Source organism: Pristiophorus japonicus, chromosome 15, assembly GCF_044704955.1.
Source record: "Pristiophorus japonicus isolate sPriJap1 chromosome 15, sPriJap1.hap1, whole genome shotgun sequence".
In the NCBI taxonomy this organism is placed as follows: Eukaryota; Metazoa; Chordata; class Chondrichthyes; family Pristiophoridae; genus Pristiophorus; species Pristiophorus japonicus.
Window position 1 is genome coordinate 157,191,553 of NC_091991.1, and position 18,884 is coordinate 157,210,436.

General features: G+C 45.6%; 1 protein-coding gene across 3 annotated transcripts in view; it reads right to left on the reverse strand.

Moving 5' to 3' along the window:
- LOC139281161 (E3 ubiquitin-protein ligase MGRN1-like) overlaps positions 1 to 18,884 on the reverse strand; it is a 164,233-nt gene that overhangs the window by 95,875 nt on the left and 49,474 nt on the right. For all 3 annotated transcript variants that reach the window (XM_070901173.1, XM_070901172.1, XM_070901174.1), the window contains exons 4-5: positions 8,121 to 8,267; positions 2,828 to 2,945 (exon numbers count right to left, since the gene is read on the reverse strand). In XM_070901173.1, coding sequence (XP_070757274.1) covers positions 2,828 to 2,945; positions 8,121 to 8,267 — 265 coding nt within the window. The remainder of the gene's footprint in view (positions 1 to 2,827; positions 2,946 to 8,120; positions 8,268 to 18,884) is intronic.

The following is an 18,884-nucleotide window of genomic DNA, read 5'->3' on the forward strand; positions in this document are numbered from 1 at the left end:
CAAGTCAGAGAATGCTTTATTCCGTGGAAATCCATTACCTTCAGTGCTCTAGGGTGGACTGTTCATGGAAACAGTAACAGAATAAAAAAGAACTTGGAACCAGAAGCTATCTGCAACAGAAACTGGGGAACTGAACAGTCCTGCATCAAAAAATGAGGAAATCATAACCTTTGAAACAAGAAGGGACTGTCTGACTAAAGGATTCCAATATCCAAAATTTTGCAAGATGCAACACCCCTTTCTCCTCCACGAGAAGCATTACTTCGCTCTCCCCTACGAAGTCAATGGGCTGGATTTTCCGGGGGGGGGGGGGGGGGGGGTCAGCGGGCATGATCGGTGGGAAAGTGTTTTTTCCCCCAGTGGATCGGGACCCCGCTGTGAACTCCACCACCGTTGTTGGATCTGAGCAGACCTGACACGCAGCAGCAAGTTCACAGCGGGGGACCCAATTCAAGTAATTAGTGGCTTGTTTTGAGCCATTTAAGAATCAATTTCAGCTCACTTTCTGCATCTCACAGCTCGCCCACGGTGTCCACGTTGGTCATGGACCATGTCTGTCAAGCTGAGGCGGGAGTTCAGTAGCCAATCAGCTGTTGAGTTGACAGCTTTAAATGTACAGTAAAAGCTCCCACCTTACAGATATATCTTCTCTCAACCACTGCATTTCCACAACAGATTCACCACGTTACAAGTCTTTACACAAGTCTCTATCCAGTCTGACCTCATTACCTCTCACAGATTGCTCCGGTCATCTCTACTTCACCTGCCACCTATTCCATCAGCAGGGGTGCCCTTTATACTCTCACCTTGGTCCTCAGAATCACCTGCCCCAACACCAGCAGCACTAACACCACCACCAACCTTCTCCACAATCACCCGATGCTACACAGGGCAGTGGGCATCAGCACCCAACCACATTTCTGCCCGAGAGGCCAGGGATCGGCCTCGCCATGGCCAGATTTCCTTCACTTGAATCTGTACACCCTGGCTGTCACATGATGCGCCAGGTAGACACCACCCTACACCAACACCATAAAGCATCCCTACAATGCCCAAGCCATTCCTTTCACATTCATCACCATTTTGGGGGGGTATACCCTTCTGTCTTCACCATTTACTACAACTCACTAAGCCACTTCTAAAGATGCATACAAATCTGTCCAAGAACTCAAAGTGTTAAAAATAAAGGCTTCAATTTTTGACACCACATTAACAGAAACTTTACATGAACATTTCATCCATATGCCGATCCTTGTGTGTTGTTAGTTGGTATGCTTGCAATAGGATGAGAGAGAGTGTGAAGGGCGGCTAGTGAGATGGGGATCATCATAGGCAGTCCCTCGGAATAGAGAAGGACTTGCTTCCACTCCCAAAGTGAGTTCTTTGATGGCTGAACAGCCCGATACGAGAGCCACAAACCCTGTTACAGGTGGGACAGACATTCATCGGGGATGTGATAATAATGATAGAGAGGGATGGGTGGAGATGTAAGGCAAGTTGGTGTGAGTAAGGATGTGCAGGAGTAAGGTAGGGAAAACAGAGTGATGGGGATGTGATGGGAGGCATAGCAGGACGAGGTTGAGTGTGGGATTGAGTGTAGCTTTGTCCCAGCATTTCATAATCTACTGAGATCATTGAAACATTTGCGGCACTGCACCTAGGTCCTCCTGACGACATCCCTACTTGTGCCCTTCTCTGCAATGTGCAACCATGCTGTGTTGATCTCCTGGGGAGATCTCTTCCGCCCAAGGGAAGGGAAGAGCACTTCCCTGCGTGCTGTGATTCCCTTCATATCCATATGCATGGGAGAGCCTGGGTTCAGCCCTGCACCTCTGTGCAGTGCTAGTCAGTGTTTACTGTACCTCAATGCTGTAGAATACCAAATACTGACAAAGATTGGCCATGGCCCCTTTAAGGAAACCGGCTGATGACATGTCATCAAATTACAACACTAGACCCGCTTCCTCTAATTGGTCAGTAAATGTGCTGGCCGGGCTTAACAAGCTCCATCAAGGGAACGTCATTTCAGATACTGGGATGGAGACAGCAGCGGGGTCGCAACCCGCCACCGTCTTCACCCGCCACGGACCCGTTGAGGTCAGCAAAATCACAGCCAAAAAATGCAGGGACAGTCTGGCAGACTGCTACCCTCCCTCACAGGAATTCCAAGCCCGGCAGAAATGCTACCTGCTGAGCAGCATACCTTACTCCCAGCAGCTCCCTTCTCCGCTTCCCTTCCAGCTCCCGCTTCCCCTCCACTTCATTCCTCTTCCTGTCCTAACCTTCCCACTCCCCTTATCCATGTCCCTCCTCTCCCATCCTTTTCTCTCCCACTCTTCCTCCCCAACTCACTCCTTCTCCCTCCCATCCCCTTTTCATGCCTCTCATCTTTGCCCAATATGGCTCCCTATCCCACTTCCCCGGCATGGTCCTATTATTCCTTCATCTTCTAACCTTGCTGGGCATGAGCACTGCCTTGGTTTTGACTCCCCGCTTGCAACATCATAGTAAATATATAATTTTTATAAATACATCAGCTAGCTATACCACTCCCAAGCTCTATTGAATGACCCTTACTGGAGGTTTGTGTCTTCAGGTGAGGACAGAGTTGTACTCCAGGGTAGAATAACTCACCAGCACTCACTGTACAGGTTCACAAGTGAAAAATGTTCACATGGGTGAGACACTGAAGGATCACCAGATTTTACTTCACTTGACTCTGTCGACCCTGGCTCCAGCATGGGTTGCCTCCAGAGAGAAGGGAGTTGGAGAAAAATTGAAGGGAAATCTTGATTAAAGGGAAAAATAAATAAAAATAAGTATTTACCTCATCTTCCTTCCATTCGGAGAAGTCAATCTTAAAAGAAGGAAGCGAGTACTGCTGGCTCACACCTCTCTTGTAATGGATGGTTTCCGAATGCATGGAAGGATGCTTTGATGTATATCTAAAACAAACAAAAAGCACCGCTATAAAAATGTAATAGCTCTCTCCTACCGAATAACTTAAAAGATTCTGACATCTAGTGTTAATCAGTGATGAACTTCACGCTTGCCTTCACATTCACAGTATACAGAACGTTTGAGCATAAGCAATATGCCAGGTTTGTGCTAAGCAGCATTGAATTAATAAAGATAGCAAGCAGTTCCACAGGAGTTCCTGGTCAGTATTCTTTCTGGCCCCCGGTAGCAACTGGGAGACAACCAAGTTCGAAAAATGCAATGCCAGTTGCCAATTGCTGTGTACTCTGTCAGTCCTGAGTATTCCGGAGCTCAAGTCATCTGATTGGTATTCTTTCAGGGTTTGTATGCCAATTTGCAGAATTCTTTAAGGGGCCAATTACTAACATTAGCTAATTGAGAATTGAGATGTAGCGAATTGCATGTAATTAGTAAAAGGAATAACAGACACCATTAGGCATGTGATCTTAATATTCATATTTGCAAGTTTTATGCTTGTGTACTTTAATCTTTTTGTCCATTTGTTGGTAAGATGGTAGGACAAAAAGCAGAGTCTGCGAACACTTTTTGATTTTTGTGTGTGCTTTACTTCCTTAGTTCCTGCTTATTGGTTATCTGCTAAATGGTATGCAACATGGGTGTAAATATCAGATTTTAGCACCATGGAAACAACAATGACAACTTGCATTTATATAGTGTCTCTAACGTAGTAAAACAGACCAAGGTGCTTCACAGCGGCATTATCAAACAAAATTCGACACCAAGCCACATAAAGAACATAAGAAATAGGAGCAGTAGGCGGCCATTTGGCCCCTCGAGCCTGCTCCGCCATTTAATAACAACATGGCTGATCTGATCACGGACTCAGCTCCACTTCCCTGCCCGCTCCCCATAACCCTTCACTCACTTATCGTTCAAAAATCTGACCATCTTCACCTTAAATATATTCAATAGCGCAGCCTACACAGCTCTCTGGGGCAGAGAATTCCACAGATTTACAACCCTCAGAGCAGAAATTCCTCCTCATCTCAGTTCTAAATAGGCGACTCCTTATTCTTAAACCATGCCCCCTAGTTCTAGATTCACCCACGAGTGGAAACATCCTCTCTGCATCTACCTTGTCGAGCCCCCTCAGTATCTTGTATGTTTCAATAAGATCACCTCTCATTCTTCTAAACTTCAATGAGTATCGGCACAATCTGCTCAACCTTTCTTCATAAGTCAACCCTTTCATCTCAGGAACCAACCTAGTGAACCTTCTCTGAACTGCCTCCAATGCAAGTATGTCCCTCCTTAAAGACCAAAACTGTACGAGGTACTCTAGGTGTGGTCTCACCAATACCCTGTACAGTTGTAGCAGGATTTTCCTGCTTTTATACTCCATCCCCCTTGCTATGAGGACAGATAAGCAAAAGCTTGGATACAGAAGTAGGTTTTAAGAAGCGTCTTAAAGGAGAAGAGAGAGGCAGAGAGGCCAGAGACTTTAGGAGGGAATTGTAGAGCTTATGGCCTAGACAGTTGAAGGCATGGAAGCCAATGGTGATTAAAATCAGGGATGCACAAGAGGCCAGAATTAGAAGAGCGCGAGATCTCAAAGGCTTGAAGGGGAGGAGGAGGCTACGGAGATAGGGAGGCGTGAGACCATGGAGGAATTTGAAACCAAAGGTGAGAACTTTAAAACTGAGGTGTTGCCAGACCGGGAGCCAATGTAAGCCAGTGAGCAGAGACATGAGACTTGGTGCGAGTTAGAATACGGGTAGCTCAAGTTTACGTAGGGTGGAAGATGACATGCAGTCTAGAGGTGACAAAGGCATTGATGAAGGTATCAGCAGCTGATGAGCTGAGGCAGGGGTGGAGCCAGGTGACATTACAGAGGTGGAAGTAGGCTGTCTTGGTGATGGAGCAGATATGTAGTTGGACGCTCATCTCGGGGTCAAATATGACACCATGGTTGCTATTGGTCTGGATCTGCCTCAGATAGCTGACAGGGAGAGGGATGAAGTCGGTGGCTAAGGAACAGAGTTTGGGGACCCTTCAGTCTTCCCAATATTTAGCTGGAAGAAATTTCTGCTCATCCAGTAATGGATGTCGGACAATTGTGACAAATCAGAAACAGTGGAAGGGTTGAGGTGGTGGTGGTGAGGTCAAGCCGGGTGTCTTCAGCATACATGTGGAACTTGACGTGCTCACGGTTGATGTCGCCGAGGGGCAGCATTTAGATGAGAAATAAGAGGGGGCCAAGGATAAATTCTTGGGAGACTCCAGAGGTAACGGTGCGGGGAGCAGAAAGAGAAACCATTGCAGGTGATTTTCTGTCTACAATTGGAAAGTTTTCAAGGAAAGATGAGTCAAGGATGATGTCCATGGGTGTGCATATTTTGGCTGCCATTTCAGTCCTGAGCCAATTATTTTTATCTCCCTTTTTTCTTCCCATCTCCTCCCCTCCCCATCATTCAGTTTTGCCACAATTCATTTTTCACCTTTTAACTATTGTGCCTCCCAATCCTTACCTCAGTGCATCACTACTCCTCTGCCTTCCTACTCTCCTGCCGATCAACAATCATTATCCCTCTCCACATTTCCTCTGGAATGTCGATTCACTCAAACAAAACCCTTGTATTGCGGACGATAGCAGCGACATCCCAGTTTTGACTGAAACTTGGCTCACGGCTAACAATAACACTTTGCCCCTTTGCAAAGCCTTCCTGCCTGGCTATACTTTCCACCATCTTCCCACCCACAACCACGGCAGCATGGCCCTTATCGTCAAGTCACACCTTGGTCTCTCCTGTTACTTTCTCTTCCATCAAGCATCTCACCTTTTTCCATCCTTCTCGCCTCTCTTTTTAAAATCTTTACTGTCAACTCCCATCCTAGCCCTGAACCTGCAACAATCTCTAGTCCCACCTCCCCAAACCCCCACCCAGAGTTTGCCACGAGATATTTGCACTCCTTTCCTGCCTCTGCACTGAATGGCAACGCATCTTCGGTCATGTCAATCTTTGACTCAGCTTCCCTGGTCTCCTCTCCTCTGAATTTACTATCTCCCTGACCTCCCTAAACCCTATTTAAGCTCTAATACTCATATTTACAGCTAACCCCATCATTGCCATCTTCCATGACATTTCTACTTCCATGGTCTCAATCACTGATGAGGCTATCTCCTAGACTCCCCATTCCCCCTTCCAACCCCACTTTCCTTTTCATCCAACCCTGGAAAAAAAACTCTTGCCATGTCACTTACAACTGCATTTTCAAACTCACAACTGCCTAGCCATTAACTCACCATTTACCATGATACTAGCTTAACTACTCTATCACCTCCTTTGATGTTCTTGTCTCCAAGCAAAACATTTACTCTCTCCCATCCGTCACTCCTTTTGGTATGGCCCCATCTTCACTCCCTCAAGCTCAAGAGAATTGAATGTATCTGATATACAGCTGGTTCAGGCATCTATCACTGGCTGAAGCGCATCAAACCTCACTCTGCTCTGACAAAACTGCCCAGGTTCATCCTGGAGACCAAAGATGGCCCCAGCTTCTTTTCTCCATTGTCAACCACCTCCTTAAGTTCCCTTTAGCCCCCTCCACCCTCAGTTGCAACAAAAAGTGCAAGGAGCTCATAAACCTCTGTCACCCAGATTGAGACCATCCATTTAGCCATCTCTGCTCCTTCTCCTTCAACTTCCCCATGCTCACCAAGCCAAACCTCCCCTCGAGTTTACCCTATGATAGTCCAGAACCCATCTCTACTTTCTTTGCAATCTGCCCTCATGCCTTCTCCAGCTCATTTCATCCATGAAACACACCTCTGGCTCCTTTGATCCTATTACTACTAAAATTATGAAAATACAAAAAGTAACAGGCAGGAAAATATGAGTTGGTCCATCAAGCCTGCTGACCAACTTCCTTGCCTGACCCTCATGCTAGATGGCATTCCCACTCCTCAGATTTGGTCCCCCTCCTCAAAAAGCTCACCCTGGATCTCTGTGTCTTTGCAAACTGCTGTCCCATTTTCAAACCCTCTTTGCTCTCCAAAGTCCTTAGGTGTGTTAGCACTTCCCAATGTCCACGTCATTCATTCCTTCAACTCTGTTTTAATCTCTGTCATTAGGTTTCTGCTCATGACACAGCACTGAAACAGCCCTAACCAAAGTCACAAATTACATCTACTGTGGCTGTGATGCAGTGTCCCTCCTCGCCCTCTCTGCAACTTTTGACATGGTCAATTACGACCTTTTCCAATGCCCCTCCTCCTTTGTACAGCTCAGGGAGACTGCCTTTGCTTGGTTCCACACTTGCCTATCTGATCATAGCTAGGCATCTCCAACAATGGCTACACCTTGGGCATTCCCCATTTTAAATCGCTCCACCATTGATGGCCAAGCCTTCAACTGACTAGGCCCTAAGCTCTGCAATTCCCTCCCTAAACCTCGCCGCTTCTGTAACACTCTCTCCTCCTTTAAGACATGCTTTAAAACCTACCTCTTCGACCAAGTCCTAATAGATCCTTCTGTGGCTCGGTATCACATTTTGCTTGCTCACGCTCCTGTGAAGCGCCTTGGGACATTTTACTACGTTAAAGGTGCTATATAAGTGCAAGTTATTGTTGTACATTGAGATGGGACCAGGAGCCAATTTAAAATTCTCATCCTCATGGTTAAATCCTTCATGACTTTGCCCCTCGCAGTCACTGTAACTTCCTCCAGCTCTACAAAGCTCACACCTCCAAACGCTTTGTTCCTCTTGCTCACCCCTCCTCTGGCAGTCATCCCATCAGTTGTCTTGCCCCACGCTCTGCAATTCTCACCCTAAACCCTTCCGCCTCTCCATCTCACTCTTCAAGACCCTCCTTAAATCCCACCTCTCTGACCAAGTTTTTGGTCATCCCTCCTAATATTGTCTTCCTCGACTCTGTGTCTATTTATCTAGTTAAATCTTAGTGAATTACCTTGGGGCATTATTCTATATTAAAGGTGTTCTATAAATGCAGAGTATAGGATTGTGCCTATTTGGTTTAGTGTAACTTTTTGGAAGTATTAGATATAGTTAACTCATACTCTACATACCTTCAAATAGTTTTTAAGATGTTAAAACTAACAATATAGTAAAATATTAAATGTTTGATCAATATTTGAAATTAGAAGTAGTTATTAACTTACGTTGCCATACCACTCTGGAACTCCTCTGTTGCCTGGCAGTAGATTGTTATAGCAACACGTGCATCAGCATCAAAGGTGAACTCCACACTGTACAGCACTTTTGGCTTGGCATTCTCTTCAGTAGGACTGTCAGCTTCATCTTTATACCTGTGGGAAAATAAATATAAATATATACACACACACACCCCATCAGGTATTAACTTCTGTTCATTATAATTGTAGAGGTAGTGTTACATATCACTGTTTAAGTGCCCAGTGCCTATTTCAACACTTTTAATTAAGGTTTAGACTTTTGCTTAAAAGGGAAGAAAAAAGTTGGTCATTGTTTATATAAAATATTACGGCTTATCTACCCGCACCCAGCTGCAACATAAGAGCATTAGCATTCTTTTTAACTATTAAGTTTACAAAAGTAACCTTCACTTCAACTTATTTCTGTACACCCACCAAACACATTTTTTCCAACTCAATCTAACTGTGGTTCTGTTACCTATGAGCATACACATAGACAGTCATTTGGTAACCAGTTATTCTTAGTGAAAACTAAAAAAAAAGTTAGACATATTCCCATCCAAACTCGAGGAACCTACGATTGTCTGATAGAATTCCTAGAAGCTACTGGCAATGGCTCATCATTAAACCAAGGCACAATCTACCTGTTTCAGTGGCTGTAAAAGATCCCACGGCATATTTGAAGAAAGGCAGAGGAGCTCACGCCATTTGTTCATCAACATCCCTTCAACCAACATCACCAAAGTAGATTATCTAGTCATTTAACTCATTTGCTGTTTTGTGGAACCTTGTTGTGTGCAAATAGCTTGCTGTGTTTGACTACAAAACAACAGACTACATTTCAAAAGCAATTGGTTATTAAGGGTCACGTTTCGGGCCGCGCCGAGAACGGCGCAGCCCCGACATAGACGTCCGTTTTTCGCGCTTTTAAAACTTACCTTGGATTCTCGGCCTCCCTGCAGGTCCCTCGGAGCTCGGCACGACGCGGACATCAGCGGGGGGGGGGGGGGGGGGGGCGGAGCCACAACGTCGCGTTAATTCTGGAAATGCGGGGGGGGGGGGCTAACTTAGCTGCGAGGACGTCGTGCCGGCAGCCCTGCGCGTGCGTGTTGGTCACAAACATTGGCACTCGCCCATTTTTAAAGGAACTTGAAGAAAAGTGCCGATTTGTCTCGTGTACCTCTGGAAAGGCTTGGGATTGAATCTTGGTGCTTTTTTTGTGCCTGAAGGAGTGCTTTTAGCAGCATTGTGGAAGAAATCGCCTGCAGTCAGTGAGCGCTGCTTTTTGCTGCTAAACTTCCAGAACAAGTACTGCATAGGGTGCATGCAAAATAAGGACTGCGCGCTTTGAAAAATAAGCGTGTCAATTCAATACAGCAATGGAACAACGTCCAAGAAGAAAGAATTTCTTGCATGAGGAAGCGGAGATATTAGTAAACGTCATTGAGCAGAGATGGTAGGAGCTGGATACCAGCAACAAAGGTCGTATAAAAGTGCCACCCAAAGAAATGAAGAAACGCTGGAACCAAGTTGCAGAAGATTACTGCGCAGTGGTGCATACCATGAGATCTGGAAGCTGGTGTAAAAAGAAATGGCATGACCTTGGTCAAGTAGTGTTAGTGATATTTTCATTTTTTAATGTCATCGTAATTGTCATGTGACTATCTGAATGTCCCATCCTGCAGAAAGACACACTCTGTAAAAAGTTATATTTTACTCTTTGCAGAAGAAATTGGCCCATAACAAAGGGGAAACAACTCGAACAGGAGGAGACACGCCCAATCTGCATCCACTGATGCCCTTGGAACAGAGGGTAGCTGCAATGATGATTCGTACATGGAGAAAAGCAAGCAGTACAGCACAAGCTAGGCCCGCACGCAAGGAAGAGGGTAAGTCCTGAAAATGCATCGTGGCCCTTCAAATCAACCTGCTGCCTGACCTGCTATGTGTGAGAGTACTCATGCCACCCATCCTTGCTGTTAAACATTTGACTGTTCTGATATATTTTGCAGAACATGATGATGATGATGATGCCAACTCTGAAGATCCAGAACAAGAACCAGTAGAATCAGATGCGGACAATCCAGACTGGATGCTGGCGGCGATGACTGAAATGGCTACAGGGGAGACCTTCCAAATTAATGTTTATGAGCCCACATTAAGGGGCATCAGAGTTTCAACCCCTTGCATTGGTTCTGGTTCCACCTTCCATGGTTTTGATTCCGATGTTGCGGGTCCCAGTGATGCTGCTGGTGTAATCCAGCAGTTTACAGCCAGTGCCCCACCGTCCGAGCCTGCGCCTCCCAATCGCATAAGTTCTGGTTCCACCTTCCATGGTTTTGATTCCAACGTTGCGGGTCCCAGTGGTGCTGGTGATATCATGGAGCAATTTACACCCATTCACCCACCATCCCAGCCCGAGTCTACCACTCTAGTGCTGCCTTCTGAAACACTGAGCGTCCCACCGTCCCAGCCCGTGCCTCCCAGTGCAGTGGTGCCGCGAGGCAGAGCCAGGCAGAGGAGGAGAGTGGGGATACGCTCTCCTGAGATGCAGCGCGCAACGGATGCAGCTCAGGTTGTGGCATTGGGTATGGAGACCAATGAGCTTACCCGATCACTCATCGGTAGCGTCAGTGCAGTGGTTGAAGAGGTGATAGTACTTACGGGAGAAATAGTATTAATGACACGGGAACTTAGGGAGAGAATGTCCGAGGGAGTGCAATCGACGGCACAGGCAGTCAGGGAGGGCATGCAAGCGACGGCACAGGCCCTCATGGAGATAGCTGCTGGAATAAGGGCACACAGCCCCGCCAATCAAATGACACCCCTATGAACATTCACTGAGATGTGGATGAGAGATGGTTGCAGCCTTTCTTTACGGCTTTTGTTCTTGTTCTTGATGTAGCTGTAGTAGCGTTTTTCATATTGAAATTGTTTTGTAACTTTACAACTTATAAGTGATCCTAGGATTTTGAAGTGATCTTATAGTGTAAATGCTCTCTCATTTTCTAACTTATTTAATTTTGCACCTAAGAAGTGATCTTGAAGTTTAAGTGATCTTAAGAGTGTAAGATTTTTCAATTTGAAATTGTTTTGTAACTTTTGTAACTTTACAAGTTTTTAAGTGATCTTCAAGTTTCATATTAAAAAGTAAAGTTTGATACAACAAATATTTTATTACAGTGACGTTAACTTTTCAATAAAATATTTTTTCATTAAAACTGAATCATGTTCCATTAACACAACACAACATAGGAACTCCAAAAAATAAACATGTCCATGCGCAACAGTTGTCGCAGAACCCTTGGGCATCAGTAATTGAAGCGTTCACGGATGAGCTGCTGGCGCAGGGCTCGAGCAACCGTTAAAGGAGCACGATGGACGGCCCTCCTCTGACCTCGTGCTCCGGCGTCAAGCACTTGCATGCTTTCCTGATCATCGTCATCATCCTCATCCTGCTCTTCCAAAATTACTATCAGGCACTGGCCCTTCATGTGGGTCTTCTGGTTCCACTACCAGCTCCTGCTGCCTCATGATGGCTAAGTTATGCAGCATGCAGCACACAACTGTGAAGTGATCAACAATCTGAGGAGAGTATTGCAAGTGGCCTTCGGAATGGTCCGGGCGTCAGAAACGCTGTTTCAATATGCCAATGGTTCTCTCAATGATGCTGCGCATCACAATGTGCGCCATGCTGTATTGACGGTCAGCTTCCGTCCGTATCACGCGTGGGGGTATCATGAGCCAGGTGGTCAGGCCGTACCTTTTGTCACCCAGTAGCCAGCTCTGCCCTTCTGGCTGCTGCTCAAACATGTCAGATATAACGCTGTCGCGTAGGATGAACGCATTATGAGTGCTGCCAGGGTATCTCGCATCGACTGACATGATGCACTGCTTGTCGTCACACAGGAGCTGCACATTGATGGAGTGGAAACCTTTTCTATTCCTGGACTGCTCGGAATCCTCCACAGGTGCTCGCAAGGCGATTTGGTACAATCAATGCAGCCCTGTAGCTTTGGGAAGCCAGCAATCCTGAAGAAGCCCACAGCCCTCTCATGGGTCGCTTGTGCGGTCATTGGAAACTTGATGAAGTCATTCCTCCGCGCATAAAGTGCAGCCGTGACTTGGTAAACGCAGGCATGTATTGCACGTTGAGAGATGGCGCACAAATCTCCAGTTGTAGCCTGAAACGATCCCGAGGCATAGAATGAAAGTACAGCTTTACCTTCACTTCAACAGACAAGGCAGTTGGCGTTCTGCTTCTGGGCTGCAAATCTGCTCTCAGCATATCACAGATCTCAACGACAACTTCTCTGCGGAAACGCAGCCTTTTGACACAATCAGCTTCGCTCATCGAGCGCCTGGCTCGATATTGCCGACGTGGGTAAGGTCTCCTGCCCATCAGCCTATGGGCTATGACGTTCCTGGTGCAGTGAGCTCTAATCAATTCTCTTCTATGCAGTGAATTGCTGGCGAACCATTGCATAATCCGTAGTGTTGACAATGCAGCACCCATACTGGAATTACAAATGTAAGTTTTAAACTGGCTAGCTGGCTGGCTCTTCCTCCCGGTGCTTTGCATGCCTACCCTGTTCCCTGGCCGAATGGCCTCAACCCTCCTTTGTAGCTTGAAGGCTGCTTCCTGTTTCTTCGGCTGCCGTTGAGCCACTGCCGTCGCCCCTATCCAATGGCCGAATGGCCTCAGCCTCCTTCACAGCTCGAAGGCTGCTTGCTGTTTCTTCACCTGCCGTCGAGCCATTGACGCCACCCCTGTCTCCTACATGGAAGGCCTACCTGAAGCACCGCAGCTCGAAGGCTGCTGCTGCTTCACACAGGTAGGAATATCCAATATTTTGTATTTGCTTTGTTTATAATTTTTTTATTCAGGATGGCTCTTTATTTGTATAAGACAGACTGTTGAATGCTTGTAGAATTTAATTACTTCCCTTCCCCCTCCCCCGCCCTCGTTCCCTACGCCCGATTTGTAACCTACGCCTGATTTCTAAAGTATAGGCAAGATTTTTCTGTGTACACAAAAATCTACACTTACTCCATTTTAAATTAGTATAAAGTAAGTTTTTACTGCCTAAACTTGCAAAACAGGCGTAAGGGGCCAGACACGCCCCCTTTTGAAAAAAACCTGTTCCAAAATGAAACTGTTCTAACTCACTAGAACTGGAGCAAACTAAATGCTGAGAATTACAATTTCTAAGATACTCCATTCTAAACCAGTTTCTCCAAAAAAATAAGAGCAACTCAGGCCAAAACTTGACCCCTAAGTGCTTTGGGAGATTCCATGATGAAATACAAATTATTTCTTTACGTTATAGGGCACTCTATTTGTGTTGGTCAATGAAATATGTATTTTGGATAGGAAAACAAATGCCAAATTTCAATCACAATGTGTTTGGTTAGTGTTTATAATGAATGAGTCATTATGGAAATTTTTATTCCTCTTTGCACAGGCATGCTTTTCAATAAAATTGGCTCATTGTGTTACAAAGGTTAATGATGGAGCTGTTTACATACATACTGAGAGAACCTACATAAATCTATTTAATTGTAGGCTAGCAATGTATGCAAAAGGTTAGATTAACAATCAGAACCATGCTACTAAAATTATGCAAAGCATTTTATTTACTTAAAACATTTATAATGCCAATTCAGCAATTCTAAGACATCAACAGGCACACCAGTTCCTTCATGACAGACAAGGCATAACTTTGTCTTAAATGCCTGCAGTTCCCCAATCAAGTTTCCATATTTAAAATACTATAACTTGGCAGCCCTACTCCAAGGAATTGTGGCCTGTAATTTGGCTTCCGATGAAATTAATGACAATGAATACTGGAGCCTTCTTGCCAACCCTTTTCACAACACACCTCACCACAGAAGGTCAACAGGGGCCTAGAAATAGCCTATACATCAACATTATTAGCCTGGAGACAGTCTTACTGGTCTAATCTCGTGATACCAGAAAATCTCATTGGGCCTATTAGCTCTTTCTCCAATTTGACACAATGGAGAACTCTCAGAATCATTGGTTACAGATGGCTTCTGAGCTGGTTCAAGAAAATGATCACCAGACTATACCACATCATCCTCACAGGAAAAGGTTATGGCTGTCCAACAGTTAGCAGACTGATCAATAATTACCTCTAGCTCCAAATTAGGATTTGCCTCTATAACTTAGCAACCATTTGTTTTCTCTGATTGCAAATTAGTGTAGAACTACATGTCCACTGTCTTGTGAGGTACCATAAACTTGAATTAATCCTGCACAATAAGACTTTGATCAGCAATTAGAGAAGAAATGGCACATTTCAAACTGCGAAACAATTAACGGAAGATCATAACACCAAACATATTACACTCCATACAAACTCAAATGCTAATACTCCCAGAAGAATGATTGATAAAGAGGCCCTAGTCAGAAAAGCACACTATTTTGCACATGCTCTAGTTGTCTTTCTGCATCCAATTATTTGGACAATGACAAAGAACATAAATGACCTTACAATCATTGTAAATGTAGCTAAATTCCCATCAGCATACAGATTAGCACACTCTCTTATCTGACAGAAGATACATTCCACAGCATGAAGAAATGTATCACGTCCCACAATAAACATATACCATCATCATCATAGGCACTCCCTCGGAATCGAGGAAGACTTGCTTCCACTCCTAAAGTGAGTTCTTTGGTGGCTGAACAAGAGGGCCACAGACCCTGTCACATGTGGGACAGATATTCGTCGGGAGAATGTGGGGGGGGGGGTGGGGCGGGTGGCACTGATTTACCAAACGCTCCTTCCGCTGCCTGTGCCTCATCTCTTCACGCTCACAGCGTTGAGATTCGAAGAGCTCAACGCCCTCCCGGATGCACTTTCTCCATCTAGGGCGGTCTTCGGCCAGGGTCTCCCAGGCGTCAGTGGTGATGTCGCACTTCACCAAGGAGGCTTTGAGGGTGTCCTTGTAACATTTCTGCTGCCCACCTTTGACTCGTTTGCCATGAAGGAGCTCCGCATAGAGCAGTTGCTTAGGGAGTCTCGTGTCTGGCATGCGACCCAAGTGGCCTGCCCAGCGAAGCTGATCGAGTGTGGTCAGTGCTTCAATGCTGGGCAGACACTGATGTTGGTGCGTCTGTCCTCCCAGGGGATTTGCAGGACCTCGGAGACGTCATTGGTGATATATCTCCAGCAACTTGATGTGTCTTCTGTAAGTCGTCCATGCCTCTGATCCATACAGGAGAGCGGGTATTATTACAGCCCTGTAGATCATGAGCTCGGTGGTAGGTTTGAGGGCCTGGTCAGGCGGCCGAAGGCTGCACTGGTGCATTGGAGGCGATGTTGAATCTCCGCATCAATGTCTGCCTTTGTTGACAAGAGGCCCCCGAGGTATGGGAAGTGGTCCACGTTGTCGAGGGCCACGCCGTGAATCTTGATGACTGGAGGACAGTGCTTTACGGTGAGGACAGGCTGGTGGAGGATCTTTGTCTTATGGATGTTAAGCGCAAGGCCTATGCTTTCATATGCCTCGGTGAATACATCAACTATATCCTGGAATTCAGGCTCAATGTGCACAGACGCAGGCGTCGTCCGCGTACTGCAGTTCAACAACAGAGGTTTGGATGGTCTTGGACCTGGTCTTGAGGTGGCATAGGTTAAACAGCTTCCCACTGGTTCTGTAGTTTAGTTCTTGTTGACAGGGAGGTGGAGCATGGCAGCGAGGAAGATTGGGAAAAGGGTTGGTGCAATGATGCAGCCCTGTTTGACTCGGGTTCGGACGTGGATTGGGTCTGTAACGGATCCGCTGGCAAGGATCACGGCCTGCATGTCGTCGTGGAGCAGGCGAAGGATGTTGACAAACTTTTGGGGAACCCAAAACGGAGGAGGACACTCCATAAGCCCTCACGGTCGACAGTGTCAAAGGCCTTTGCAAGTTCGAAAAAGGCCATGTACAAGGGCTGGTGCTGCTCCCTGCATTTTTCCTGCAGTTGGCGTGCTGCAAAGATCATGTTCGTTGTTCCCCGTAGGGCACAAAATCCGCACTGTGATTCCGAGAGGAGCTCCTCGGCTACAGGGAGGAGACGATTGAGGAGGACTCTAGCGACAACCTTCCCAGTGGTTGATAGTAATTCCCCTGTAGTTGGCGCAGTCGGATTTGCTCCTCTTTTTAAAAACGGACACGAGCACTGCGTCTCTGAGATTACCCGGCATGCTCTCCTCCCTCCAAATGAGAGAGATGAGGTCATGTATCCACGCCAACAGTGCCTCTCCGCCATATTTTAGTGCCTCAGCAGGAATTCCATCTCACCCGCAGCCTTGTTATTCTTGAGCTGTTTTACGGCTTTGCCGACCTCGTGCAGCGTTGGAGTTTCACTGAGGTGGTGGCGGGTTGCATGATGCAGGATGGAGCGGAGAACACTCGCGTCAAAGGCAGAGTCTCGATTGAGGAGATCTTCAAAATGCTCCTTCCAGCAGGCCCTGACGGCCTCGATGCCCTTGATGAGTGTTTCCCCGTTCTTTGCCAGGAGTGGGGTGGGGCCTTGGGAGTTTGGACCATAGGTGGCCTTGACTGCAGTGAAGAATCTTTGTATATCGTGGCTGTCGGCTAGTTGTTGCATCACCTGCGCTTTCTCTATTCACCACCTGACAAAATGTCTAGAACACGAACTCCTCATCACCAACACCCTGTTCCGCCAGAGGGACAAATACAAGGCACCGTAGCAGCACCCTCGCTCCAAACACTGGCACCTGCTGGACTATGTCATCGTGCAAGCCAAGATCGCAAGGATGTGCGCATCACCCGCGCCATGACAGGTGCTGACGACTGCTGGACGGACCATCGCCTAATCCGATCCATCATCGATATTAGCATAGCCCCAAAGCAGAGGGGACAACAGAAGCAGTGCCGCAAAAAAAATAATGCCGGGGCACTTAAAGACCCAGCTAAGAGAGCCCTATACAGCCAGTGCCTCATAGCCAATCTGGCGTGCCTTGATGACCCTGTGATGCTCAATGCCCACGGCGCTTGGTCTGCCCTCCAGGCCTCCATAACCAGTGCCTGTGAAAAGACACTTGGTTACTCAATCAGAAAACACCAGGACTGGTTTGATGAAAACGATCAGGAGATCCAAGAACTAATAGATCGTAAGCACAGAGCATTTTTGAGCCTCAAGCAACAACCAAACTCGGGAGCTACAAAGCAACGTTACAGACGGCTCAAGGCGGAGGTCCAACAAAAAATCCGGGACACAATAAACATATACCATTTGAATTAGGGAAGCACAACAATCGCGGGAGTCCAAAAACTACCAAGCAGTCTATGATTCTACACAACATAGCCCCTGGTAGACTAAAAAGAAAAGCCTCTTCCCCACAAATTTTGAGAACACTTCCAAAACAAAAGCACTGCTGGGCTCCTCGTGCTGCCAACAATTACACAAGTCTGAAGAGCCTTTTCCAAAGCATAATGAGATCTTTGAAATGCATTCTTTTTTCAAAACTTGGCTTTATCTTTAAAATGAATAATTGGGGCCAAAAACATACTACTTCAGATGGGGTTTTACCAAGGCTCTGTATAACTGAAACTTCACTTCCTAACTTTTGAATTCCAACCCCCTCGAGAAAAAGGCTAGCATTCCATTAACCTTATTGATTACTTTTAGTGCCTATGTACTAACCTTTATTTATTTGTGTACGTGGATACCTTGCTGCCACAGCCCTTAGTCTCTCAACATTCAGAAAATATTCTGATTAACCGCTCAAATCCAAATTCACACTTCTTTACATTGAACTCCATCTGCCATAGCTTTGATTACACATTTAGACTGCATATCCTTTTGTAACTTCTTGCTCTTATCTATATAAGCTACAGTGCCTAATTTAGTGTCATCTGAAAACTGGGATGTACAACTCTCTATTCTTTCATCCAAGTGATTGATATATATGGTGAAAAGCTGAGGTTCCAGCACAAATCAGTAGGCATCACCACTTATCACATCCCACCAATCAGAGTGCATACCCTTTATCCTCATGGTTACCTACAATTCTATGTGCTCTTATTTTTGCTAGTAATTTTGTGCGAATCCTTATAAAATGCCTTTTGGAAGTCCATATGGACAACATCCATGGGCACCAGTAATCTCAAAAAATTCAACCAGATTAGTCAGACATGACTAATTACTTCACAAATCCATGCTGATTATCTCTGATCACCTGGATATTTGTCCAAGTGCCCAGTCACTTTGTCCTTGACGATGGGTTCCCCACAATTGATGTTAATCTGACAGGTCTGTAAATACCTGGTTTCTCCCTACCTTCCTTTTTAAATAAAAGAGTGATATTTACAATATCCGAGACGAAGGGCATAATTCCTGAATGTAGAGAGCTTTGGAAAATTACCACCAACACATTTGCAAATTCCTCATCTATTTACTTTAAGATCCTAGGATGGAAACCATCAGGTGCTATAGATTTGTCTATGTTAAATAATTTCTGCATTACAACTTTCAAAAATTATATTAAATTGACTAAGTTCCTCCCTTGACTTATTTTTAGCTTCCATTGTACCGTTGGTATTTTGTCCTCTTTCTCCACTGAAATAACAGATACAAAGTACTCAGTGAACAAGTCTGCCATTTCCTTATTATCCATTATAATCTCGCTTGCATCCATCTTTAATGGGTCTGCATTCCCCTTTAATACTCTCTTTCTCTTAATATATTTATAAAAACATTTCTGTTAACTT